At 34.3% G+C, this 13,047-nt stretch overlaps 1 protein-coding gene across 4 annotated transcripts in view; it reads left to right on the top strand.

Annotated features, from left to right (window-relative positions):
* Window positions 1–12,325, top strand: part of LOC126749572 (insulin-like peptide receptor) — a 434,160-nt gene extending 421,835 nt beyond the window's left edge. For 3 of the 4 annotated variants that reach the window (XM_050459290.1, XM_050459287.1, XM_050459304.1), the window contains 9 exons: window positions 3,100–3,614; window positions 4,215–4,457; window positions 4,615–4,845; window positions 5,004–5,963; window positions 6,048–6,335; window positions 6,638–6,934; window positions 10,628–10,810; window positions 10,868–11,025; window positions 11,088–12,325. In XM_050459290.1, coding sequence (XP_050315247.1) covers window positions 3,100–3,614; window positions 4,215–4,457; window positions 4,615–4,845; window positions 5,004–5,963; window positions 6,048–6,335; window positions 6,638–6,934; window positions 10,628–10,810; window positions 10,868–11,025; window positions 11,088–11,387 — 3,175 coding nt within the window. In that variant the 3' untranslated portion in view covers window positions 11,388–12,325. The remainder of the gene's footprint in view (window positions 1–3,099; window positions 3,615–4,214; window positions 4,458–4,614; window positions 4,846–5,003; window positions 5,964–6,047; window positions 6,336–6,637; window positions 6,935–10,627; window positions 10,811–10,867; window positions 11,026–11,087) is intronic. The other variant, XM_050459299.1, reaches the window with a different exon arrangement.
* The last annotated feature ends 722 nt before the right edge of the window (window positions 12,326–13,047 follow it).

Here is a 13,047-nt window from a genome sequence, read left to right as displayed (position 1 = left end):
AAAATGTTTTATGTGAAGTTTAAATGGTTTTCAGGGGGCCATAAAATGACGTCATTGGTTTGACCTTAAGTGGACGTCTTCAAGGTCAAATGAAGGTCAACTCCACTTTTTTGCATAGAAACCTCTATTTTTTTTAATAGTATATGATTTAGCGTTAAAAAATAAGTAACTTTCATCTGACACTTTTTTACATGCGACCTCTGCTTTTCAAGATATTAATTCTTAATTCTTTTACGAATTTTTTCCTTGGCAATGACATATGCCCTTGTAGGAAGTATCTGATGATCTATCAAAAGGAGTGAAAGTATCTTATGATAGAATGTTATAATCAACAGAATCGAAAACTTGAAAATATTGAACTTTGTACGTTTGTACAAAGTTCAAATAAAAGAAATTAAAACAAAAAAAGTCAGAAAAATATTTCAATAAATGTTCAAAGTGTTGACCTTCCACTTCTATACGTTTTTCGACTCGCTTTCTAAACGATCGATAAACAGAGTGCAGCATCCGTGGAGTTATCTACCCGCAAACCTCCGTGATTCGCAGGTTCATATTTTCGGGAGTCGTTGGTGGATCGCGATATACGATCTCCTTCAAATAAACCCATAGAAAAAAATTTAAGGGCGTCAAATCAGGTGACCGTGGCGGCCAGTGGACTCCACCGCGACCTATCCAACGTCCATTGAAGTCACGATCCAACATTTGGCGCGCAACGCGTGAATAATGTGCAGGACAACCATCACGCTGATACCACATATTTAGTCTCACTTTAAAACACACATCTTCCAAAAATACTAGTAGAATCTCCAGCAAAAAATTACGGTATTTTTGGCCTGTAAGGACACCATCAATAAAATAAGGTCCTATGACTTTATCATTGACACCAGACATTCACAGACCATGGCCGCTGATGTTCTATCGCTTGAAACCACCTGGGATTTTTAACTGCCCAATAATGCATGTTATGACGATTAACTACACCATAGTTTTTAAATGAAGCTTCATCGGTGAATAAGACGCGCAGAAAGAAATTGTTATTTTCATGCAACTGATTTTGGGCCCATTCACAAAACAACACTCGATTTTTGAAATCATTCCCATGAAGCTCTTGATGTAACGACAAGTGATACGGATGAAACTTGTGGCATTTCAAAATTCTCAGGACACTTGTTTTAGAGCTTCCAGAAGCAGAAGAAATTGATCGTGAGCTGACTCCAGGATTATGGGCAACTGCAGCTAAGACGACAATTTCATTATTTTGACTGGTAATGCTTCTCTTTCGTGATCGATTTATCGTTCTCACACTTCCATCTTCTATAAAGTGGTTCACTACACGATAAAATGATGCTCGCGATGGAAGTGGCCGTTGAGGATGTCGCATGATATACAGTTCAATGGCTCTATTAATATTCCGTTCAGATTCACCATAGATAAGGACCATTTCAACTTTTTCATTTATTGTTAGGTATTCCATAGTCACTTAACAAAATAGTCAAATACTTGATAACTGAACGAATACTGTGAAGCAAAATAATCTCTTATTTACTTTATTCATCAGTATTTGTGTACAATCACCTGAAATACCTGTGATAAACACGTGAGATCTGTTCACTATAGAAAATTTTCGCATCATAACAACTTGCATTGATCATTGATCAACAATGCCTTGTCACAAGAATATTGATGAATTGCTGAACCAAAGCTATTCCTGTGCCTAATGTCATTGTCAACAAAAAAATTCGTAAAAGAATCAAGAATTAATATCTTAAAAAGGAGAGGTGGCATGTAAAAAAGTGTCAGATGAAAGTTACTTATTTTTTAACGCTAAATCAGATACTATTAAAAAAATAGAGGTTTCTATGCAAAAAAGTGAAGTTGACCGTCATTTGACCTTAAAGACGGACTCAAGGTCAAACCAATGAAGTCATTTTATGGCCCCCTGGAAACGATTCAAACTTCACATGAAATATTTTCTGGATACATGTTTAGTTTTCGAGATATTGCGATGTCTCAAGTTAAATGGACCACCCTGTATATAATGTAACGATATTTTAACGCTGCGAATACTTCTTGAATCTTCCGGAACCATGGTCCATCGAGTGTATGCCAGAGCCACGACGCCGCCGGGAGCCATTCAGTTCAGTTCAGAATATTGGCGCGAAATTTAAATCGAATAAATAGTAGTAAATAAATAGAGTGTAAATAAATATCTCTAGTAGTCGTGTTTAGTAGTTTAAGTGTGCAGATAAATCAGATGACTATTTTTGTGCATCGAATATTTTAACTCAGCCTTAACGAACGGTAAAAATGCTAGAATATCATGAAGAACTTTCTTTTTTAAACCATTTTAGATTTATTTTCTTTTTCTGAAACGAGACGTGACTAATATCTCGTATTGCATAAATATTTACATGAATATGATATGACTTTCATGTTTCTGTATATAGAAGTTCGTTTGATATATAACTAACTTCAATATAATATAGGTACAAGTCAACGATAGTGCACCATATTCAATGAAAAGTGGCTTACAAGATTACGTATGTGGTATTTTAAAATTATTGTCTTTTTTAGCAGCCTTAGCCTTATAAGTTCTTTAAGATGACCGCTCAGTTTCATCAAAAAAATTGATAAAGTATGCTTCATAAAAATGATATATATCAAGCTTTTTGCTAGTTTGCTTTACAAGAGCATCGTCAACTAATGATTGATTATTTCAAAGCATAATTTCACGAATTCTAGCGTTTCTTTAGAAATAGTTCTGAAACGGAAGGTTTAATCTTCCACATGACTACTCAATTCCAAGACAACTCCAAACCTTAAGAAGCTATTGAAGTATCTTCATTAAACAAAAAACATAATTAAATAAAATATATGAACTACCTAAGTTATTCATGGTTTAATTAGTTTAAAACATAATGTCGGAAATACCAGGTTTTTCACAATTCCACAGAATTGTAATAAAAACAATTAAGCTTGTGTATTGAATACGATTACAAAAATTTAAATTTTTAAGTACCTAAGTTTATTTATATCATCTCACAATACAATGCAATATCTAACAACCTGCATAATTAATTTTTAATACTCCTCTTCCAGATTCGCTCTCTATGAAATGGGAAAATGCATAACAAAAGACCAATGTCTCTCGCACACCCATAAGTCTAAGCCCTGGTTCGTCTACGATGGAGAATGCCTAAATCAATGTCCTGAGGGAACAACCTATAATGCCAAAAATAACAGTTGCAAATTCTGTGGGGACGAATGTGTAAAAATCTGTGATAGTGCGGCTTTAACCACCCAAATCGTCATAGAAAACATGAAGGGATGCACGCATATAAACGGATCCTTATCGATCACAGACCTTAAACGTCAAGAAGAGAAAATCACGTATGAGTTTCTTCTAAGGCACCTTCGGTCGATAAGGTACATTAAGGATTATTTGCTGATTGCCCGCAATGAGATTCTGGAAGATCTGAATTTTTTACCGAATCTAGCGGAGATCAAGGGAGAAACATTGAATGGTAACAAGGCCCTCTTTGTGTTTGGAAATAGAAATTTAAAGAAGCTTTGGAATCTGGATAATAAACAGTTTTCTTTAAAAATTAGTCATGGTAAGTTTTTCGGTGGATTTTTCATAGTGGGTTTTTTAATTTTTTTTATCATTAAACATGTAAAATGTCATTTATTTATCCATAAAAATATTAAATCCATAATAATTGTGTCTTTTTTCAAACTACGTATGTAGCAATCCATTTAGATTTATAAATATTTTATGTACAAATGAAAACGTAATATTAAACAGTATAAATAAATAAATACCACCGGAATGGAAATTTCAGATTTTGGTCTCTAATTAGATTGAATTTCGACATTCTGCACCCGTTCTGTTTTTAAATAGTATAGTCAATGACTTCTAATTAACATTGAATTTTCCAATAATTATCATGACAAAATGGATCAAAAATATATGATTTTACTGTTTTTTTTTTAATTTAGTTGCCTATTAACACCTTTTTCGATTTTCGGCAATATAGGTTTTCACGATAATGAACAACTATGTCTTACAGAAATCGAACAATTTGCACTGTTAAACGGCTTCTAATTAACATTAAATTTTCCAATAATTATCATGACAAAATGTATCAAAAATATATGATTTTGCTGTTTTTTTCTGAATTTAGTTGCTTATTAATACTTTTTTTTGATTTTAGGCAGCATAGGTTTTCACGATAACGAACAACTATGTCTTACAGAAATCGAACAATTTGCATTAAAAAATAATATTACCTATACCGAAACAGATGTGTCACAATATTCCAATGGATTTGACTGTAACATCTTCATAGATACAAAACTCCAGGTGAACGTTACTAAAATCACATCCAATAACGTAACGTTAATATGGGAACAAAAATATGGACAACAGGGACTTTATTATACAGTACATTATTCTGGTAAACAATTTTCCTTTTAAGAAAAAACTCAAAAATTTCATATACCCTTTTAATACCACCACTGCACTGAGAGTACCTTTCATGGGCATGCCTTCTTGTGAAATACATTTTTGTCTAAACTTAAATTCCACGACACAAACCATTATTTACTTTTCAGATTCAGAAGAACAAGAAGAAACTAGTGAAGATATGTGCATGGCCAAAAAGTTCAGCTGGATCACCTTAACCACAACCAACAATTCTGCTCAATTACTTAAGCTAAAACCTTATACAACTTATAATTTTTATATAAGAACCTATTTAAATAATATGGAAGTTAGGGAAAAAACTAGTTACAGATCATTCCGCACTTTACCAGACGATCCTGATGCTGTACCATATTTTATTGGTAATATTCTTTTTAAATTCATATTTTAGCAATAAAATTCTAATATCTATAATTCGTCGATCTAATTTCATACTTTTTCATCAATTTTTTTAAAAACCTTAATCATACATTTAAATCTTTACCATCAACATCAATTTCTGATCCAAAATATATTTTAGCCACACCAATAAGCCATGACTCAATAAAACTGGAATGGGCAGCACCAGAAACCACTAATGGTAAACTAGGAAAATACAAAATAAATATTTACAAAGAGGAAGACGACATTACTTTCATAAGGAAAAGAAACTACTGTACGCACCCCTTTAGTCCCTTGGGGAATCAAATAGACAACTCAGCAGACGAACTGCTCCTACCGAAAGTCCATAATGAAACTGTCCCGCCAAATGAACAGTGTGCCCCTACAAACGAAGAACTTAACATTCGACTCCAGAATAATCATTGGCTATTTCTCTGTGATATTCAGTCTCAATCGAAGTTTGGTGTGGACTATTGCCGAAAGTATTACTATGATAACGAATATTTTGATACTAACAGATCTCAAGTAAAAAGGTCCCAGATTACGGATGACAACCCCTATAAGAAAACGGTCCGAGACAACTTTTTCTCGATTAAACTAGGACCAAATGTGACCAGTTACACTTTCACGAAACTAAAGCAGTTCACTCAATACGTGTTTTACATAGTCGCTTGTAACGAAAACGACTCTGGACGCCAGTTATGTAGCCCAGTACTGCAAAATTTTACGAGAACCTTAAAAAATCCAGAGGCAGATAATGTCCAGGATTTTGTAGTGCAAGTGATGAATTCTTATGATATTGTCGCAACATGGAAGGAACCGCAGAACCCCAATGGGTTTATCTTGGCTTATAACGTGATTTATAGAAAGGAGTCGAAGGGTTCGAAACATTCCAAGAACCAAACTGAGTGTATATTACCAGAACATTTTCGACAAAATAAGAAAGTTGTTTTAAGAAATTTGATTCCTGGTAGGTACGTGGTGATGGCTCAAGCAGTATCTTTTGCTGGTCCAGGACAATTAAGTGTTCATCCGATTCAGATTGATGAAGCGGAAATTAATCCGTGGTGGATTGTACTAATTGGGGTTGGTTTTTTAGGTAAGTCGACCAATTATATTAACGGAAAATTAAAATTTTTGAAATTTGGGTTAAAATTTCACTTTTTTCATTCTCCCGTTTTAGGTTTTCTAAGCGCCATAGCAATCATAACCTTTTTAAGAATGAAAAGCAAACATTTTTCGGATAATGTGCATTTAATTACTCATGTTAACCCCGACTACGCCATTGTGAACTACAATACGGATGAATGGGAAATTGAGCGTGATGATATCAAGACCATGAATCTTATGGGTCAAGGAACCTTTGGAACCGTCTATTTGGCACATTGGAAATCCAAAAATATGGCTTGTGCTGTAAAAACAGTAAAAGAGGAGGCTTCGTCTCAAGAAAAAATACGATTTTTGGAAGAAGGTAAGAACAACAGACCTTTACAAAGGTTACGTAATGTTTTTTCTTCTCCCACCTTAACTCGATTAAGAAGTAATTTAATTTTCGGTGTGACACGCTTACGTAAGAATAAGAGCTATAATTTTCTGGAAACTTAAGCTTGTTTTCTCCTCTCACTATTTAGTAGTTTTCCCAAGATGGAGCTGCGCATACATCAAAAGTTAGAGTGGGAAAAAAAAGTAGTACAGTATGTCTAAGTAATAAAGAGACATACATCATTTTTGCTTTTCGGTTATTTTATGTAATATTTAATTATAAAAATGTAGCATCTACCATGAAGGATTTTACCGACGGTCCCCATGTAGTAAAGCTTTTTGGAGTGGTATCTAAGAGCCAACCTTTCCTTGTCGTAATGGAATTAATGGAGCGTGGGGACTTGAAGAGATATTTGCTAAAAATCGGAGAGTCTTCACAAACGATAACTTCAAACGAAATTTACCGAATGGCCATCGAGATTGCCGATGGACTGGCCTATCTAGCATCTCGGAAATTTGTCCATAGGGATCTTGCTGCTAGAAATTGTATGGTTAGTCAGGATCGGACAGTGAAAATTGGAGATTTTGGTAGGTGGTGCTTAAAAGTTTTATCAAGTTAAGCGTTAAACATACACTAAAATACTTTTAATGGTCAAAGCCTGTGGCAATATCAAATGTTGAATTTAAAACCTATGGTTTATCAGAAGCGAATTGATTATTAATCAGTTCTACTCTTGAAACACACTTTTTACACATATAATATGGAAGATTGAAACTCGACTAATGATATCTATTTTCCGATGAGCAGACATTGTTATAAATCTTGTCTAGCGTCTATACGTCCTTATAGCAGTGGGCTGAGTAATGATTTATAAGACTAGGCATGACATGTTTTCTCTGATGTAATTAATTTATTACGGTACTTCCATCTCACCAAAATTACAATATTATGAAACCATACTACTCTACTAAACCCAACAAATTTTCATATAGCAGTGTTTAACCTGAACTAGAACTTATTACCTGAACTGGAATTTTTACTGTTTATTAATATAATTGCTTTATATATTACCATGTTGCTTGTCAGTCAAACTGTACTGCAAGCAACTTTAGCACTTCCATATGTAATGGTCTAATTTTTATTTGCACAGTAAGATTTTATGATTGGTACTGTCAGATGCTTTGAAACAATTTTATAAATACTGTTATTTAAATACTAAAATAAGGCCTCGAGGAAAATGTTAAATGTTTACTAATAATTGCCCCAAAGCGTTCATTATTGTTTAATTAGTTTTTTTACCGTTCGTTAGATTTGAATTAAAATAATCGAAAATGAATAATCAAAAGTCAACTGATTTATTTAAACACTTACACTACTAAACACGATCACTTACGGCTATTGAAAATACTTACTTTCACTGTATTTACCTACTACTATTCATGTCAGATTTAAATATCGCAACAATATTCTGAACGGCCCTGCCCTAAAATGTCAACTGACTTCCAAGCAGCGATGCGGCTCCTTATATACTCGGCAGAACTCTGTCCGGAAAATTCGCTGACCTTTCATGTGTCTTCCGTGTGTCATTCCGGAATAACAAAGCGTGGGTATTGGCGGTGTTGCCAATATCGTTATACTACAGCCAGCCTAAGATTATTTCGTCCCCAAATTATTCCAAATATGGTAGTTGTCGATATCGGCAGAATGTTTCCCTCTTGCAAGCGGACCTCTCGTAGAAATAAGAATCAACTGGTTTCTCCCCTAACGAGGTTGGCGAGTAAAACAACATAACAGAACTTGCACGCCAGTAGACCTAAAGACCACTTCTACTATGCGAGTTTGGAAATTTCTAAGCTTTTCGGCAAACAACTCCTCCTTTAGAGAACACAAATATCATTATAGATTGGCGTCTGGTGTAACGCGTCCTTGGTAACGAGGTAGAAAATCTGTCTATTAATCTTTTCATCCGTTATCTTGAGTGCTTGTCCTACTTTGGGGTTAGACCGATGCAGCTCTTGGATTTTTTTCCGAATTTTCTGCGGAAAAGCTCAGCTATTCCTCGAGACATTTGTAAATCCTTAGCTACATAATGTGTCAGAGCATACTCAGCTGGAGCAGCAAGCAGGTCTTGCTGCGCTTCACAGGTCACGCCGTAATGACTGTTTAGAATGATGGGCTATGAATTCGTGGAATATCAAATCCGACTGTAGTTGGATTTTCCACAGCTCAGCCTCTTTGTGGTTTCCATAGTCGTTGTTGAAAGCTTCCAGCACTTTGTATGGCCCATCCCAGGATATTTAAAGTTTCAGCGACATACCGTTCCATCTCTTAGGGTTATAGAGCCAAACCAAATCACGTAAAATAATAAAGATAGTTATACTAGATCGCTGGCATCTTAAATAGAAATGCGCACTTGATTATGAATGACATCCATTCTCCTACTCTTCTCCTGGCGTGCAACCAAACTTCAGATTGCAGAGAAGACGTAGTTCTCTTATCATCAGTTTTCGTGCCGGAGATTCGCCTGTACTTACATGTATTGCCGATCGGTAAGCCAGCAGCAACAAATGAAGAAACCTATCCCACTCTCTTTGATTACTGCAGAGTACTTTGGCCAAGTACCGATTACTAGTTTCATTACTATTCAATTACTATTCCTTTGATCCACCTTACCACTTAATTGCGAGTGTAATGTAGTACACTTCTCGTTTTCTTGATTTCAAGCATCTACAGATGGACTGGGACAAGCTGGATTTAAAATTTCGTCCTTGCTCTAAATGTGACTCCGAAGGTACACCAAATCGGCAGATTTAATCTTTTATTAGGGCGTCAGGGATAGTAGAGGCTTCCTGGTTTGGTAGAGGTACGCTTCAACCCATTTGTTGAAGTAGTCCATCACGACCACGATGTACTTATTCCCTGCTTCTAATTAGGAAAACGGACCAGGCACGTCAATAGCAATTCTTTCAAAGGAAGTTTCCACGTTGTACTGACGCATCAAAAAGCCTTCTGCTTTCTCTGCGGCTCATTACTTGCCGCACATATAGCGCATTTCCTGCACCAGTGCCTTACGTCTACCTTGCTATTGACCCACTAAAATCTTTCCCTGACTTTTCCAAGGTTTTTGTTACTCCAAGGTGTGCTCCTGATATGCCAGTAAGGATTTCCTTTAGCAAGCCCGAAATCCGACATTTTGGCACAACGATTTGCATTCTTCCTCTTTGCCGGCGTGGTCAACCATTTTCCGCCTCAAGAGTCCATCTTCAAAAATTAGGGAGTTACATTGTTCCCAATATGCTTGATAACGAGAGAATACTTAGCAACTTCTCACTAAGTTGGCTTCCTCCCACCACCTGCACAATGGTGGTTCTATCAACTTTACTATTTATGTCCGATTTAAATATCGCGCTAATATTTCGAACTGCGCTGCACTGAACTGCCTATTGGCTTTCCAGCGGCGAATGCGGCTCCTTATATACTCGACAGAATAGTGTCCGGAAGATTCGCTAACCTCCAATGCGACTCCAGAGATGTCCATTCTGAAATGACTGGACGAAGAACATTGCAAGTCGATGAACATTGAGAAGTGAACATTGATATATAGCGATTGAGTAGATTTATGTCAGTCATTTTTGTCAATAGCTATAATAAAGCTCCCACTAATCCGAAAGAATACTCCAATTTAATGATTGGTTGGAAAGAAAAAAACTCTTGCTAAGGGAAAAGTCGTTACACAGTATTCCTAAATTTATCTATATACACATGAAGTAACAATCTGCTATTCATATACCGAGGAAAAATACTTAGCAAACTTATCTACATCTTATTTAAATAAACTTCTTATTATCAAACATACTAAATCATTAATGAAACACCCTGTATATAAAATTAGAAATTCAAAAAATTAAAAAGAAAAGCAGAAAGAAAAATAATAAGCGATTACTTTGACTTTCTTGGATATTGGAATGCCAAGTCCAAATAAAGTTGACAACAAGAAAGCATTTGATTCTACAAACAATTGACATGATTTTCGTAAGAACCAATTTTATAAAAAACTAAGAGATATTTTACTTTTGAGATAAGCGTTTGACTATGACAAATCTTTAAGTTTCAGATAATTAATACTTTGAGATATCATATACATACACTATATCTCAAGATCTTTTATTTTTAAGTCAATATCTCAATCAGACATAAGTTACTAAGTTTTTCTATAAATTCGTCTGAAACTTTTTGTAATTTTGTACATTTAAAATGTACTAAATATAGTGTGAATTTAGGTATGGCAAGAGACATTTACCAAAGTGACTATTACAAAAAGGGTAGCGGCAATACACTCTTGCCAGTTCGCTGGATGGCTCCCGAAGCCCTTGCCGATGGTGTCTACACTTGTAACTCTGACATTTGGAGCTATGGCGTTGTTTTGTGGGAGATTGTTACCTGTGCATGTCAGCCATATCAAGGTAAAATTAACGATCTTGAAATTGAATAAATTAATGTGCCGTTTTTATGATTTTCAGGTATGGTCGGTGAAGAAATCATTAAATTTGTATTATCAAAAGGAACGTTAGAACGACCGTCAGAGTGTCCAAATTTGCTCTGGGAAATAATGAAAAAGTGTTGGGATTGGTATCCTTCCCGCAGGCCTACATGTTTTGAAATCATTGAAATTTTACAGGTTTAGTAGAAATATAGTTTACATATTCCCTATAATAATAGACAATCTATTAATTGTTACAGGAACATGTGGGTCCGAACTTCAAATCCCTTTCATTCTACCATAGTACAAAAGGTCAACAGTACCTAATGAGCCACGGGTCATCAGTGCGAGCGAACGAACCTGCCGCCCTGTCTTTGAGCAAAAACTGTTACCAAATTAAACAAGCGACTAGAGACTTTTCTTTAAACAATGAAGTAGCTGAGGAAGAAGAAGAAGAAGAAGAAGAAGAAGAAGAGGAAGAGGGTTTAGTGCGGTTGAATCTACAAGATCCTGATTATATCCCTCCATCTAATCCAAATCAGAGGGTGATGTACAGGTAGTGGGACGTGCTCGGAAGCTATCAATCCGAGCAGTTTTTAAGCTGTGATTTATTTGTAACTTAGTACCTTTGACTGTATGTTGGAGAGAGTTTGACTAAATAGATGATGGTGGTGTAAGCCCAAAGAAATACATATAAGAAACAGAAAATATTTATTTTTGACAATAGAATAAAGAACATTGTTGTTTTATTATCAGTATTTTTTAATATGTCTTTGAAGGGTATGATATATAACCATAGTATCAATTTTTATTGGACTCTTATTGTTCATATATTTATAAAATTCAAAATAAATTTAAATTCCATTTAAATCAGGAGGAGATCTTACTATTTAATTTCCGTCCTATAAAGACATATGAAAATATAATTCATGATTTTTCGTCAAAAAGCATCTATGCTGTATGGATATTTTCTGATATGAAAGAAGGTGTGCAATAAACGTATAATAAAGAGAAGTTTCCCTCTACTAATTGTAACCGAATTACCTAAAATAAATACCTCAGCGTTACACCCCTAGATAAATAAGAAATTTTATGTCATGTTTTAACAAAACCCGTAGATAAATAAATGTACCTATAAATGTTGGTGTATATAAAATAAAGATATAAAAGAGACGACAAAAACTCCTATTTTTGTCAGTAGTGTGAAACCCAATGTAGCGATAGAGCCTGAATGAAGTTTTATTTTTAACCTGAATGTTTCTTTTTAAGTTTAATTTTTATACTGCCAAAGGAAATCTGAAACCTTTTATTTGTAAGACTGTGTATTAGTTGGCAAGCCTGTGTACTAGTTATTCGAAATGGTTCATAAATTGTAATATCTCTAGACAAATGTATTTGAATAGGCTCCATGTATTTCATAAGAGTGCAAATTTCTATCAAAAAGTTGTTGTATGTGTTATCTAGGAAATAAAATGTTTTTGTGAAATTTATAACTAAAGCGTCTATTATTTCTTTATTTTGCTAATTAGAGTCAACGGGAAGTATATCGTTGTTTTTAGTAGTTTAAGAAATCATTTATTTATGTAAATTCCGTTTAAATCGGAACAATTTTTTAACAAAGGTCTATAAATAAGATTACCTATAGACTTTTTAATTTCCGTCCTATAAAGGCATTTAATAAATGAAATTCATATATGTATTTTTTTATTCAAAAGTCCTAAGCTGTGTATGATGATGTAAACGATTTCCCAATAAATATGATATGTTTTTAAATATATTTTTATTTATGATGTTTATTTTTAAAGAATTTATTATTTTAATTTCATACGCCAATATGATATTTTATATATGCGAAAAATCCCATTTTTGGTCTATTAAGAATAAGTCCGTAATAATTTCACGAATAAAGCCTTTTTGTTTTTTTCTGTTCTTTAATGTTATGTTTGTTCTCATAGATAAATGTGTTAAATATCATTTCATGAAAGCCAAGCATCTGATCGAAAATCCTTTTGAATTTCTGGCATCAAAGTTAATGTTTCAGGAAACTCTATTCTTAATAAATAAATCTTAGATAATATCACCAGGAAATTTTTCAAATTAAAATTCTTCCTCAGAATATTCCAAGCTTTTTTTGGAAGGACCAAGTATTGAAAAACGTCGATTTAGCTATAGATTTGCATTCTATTATACTGGCTCTTACAGCACCAATGGTACTGATTT

Source organism: Anthonomus grandis, chromosome 2, assembly GCF_022605725.1.
Source record: "Anthonomus grandis grandis chromosome 2, icAntGran1.3, whole genome shotgun sequence".
NCBI classification, from domain to species: Eukaryota; Metazoa; Arthropoda; class Insecta; order Coleoptera; family Curculionidae; genus Anthonomus; species Anthonomus grandis.
This window is presented reverse-complemented; position numbering and strand designations above follow the sequence as displayed.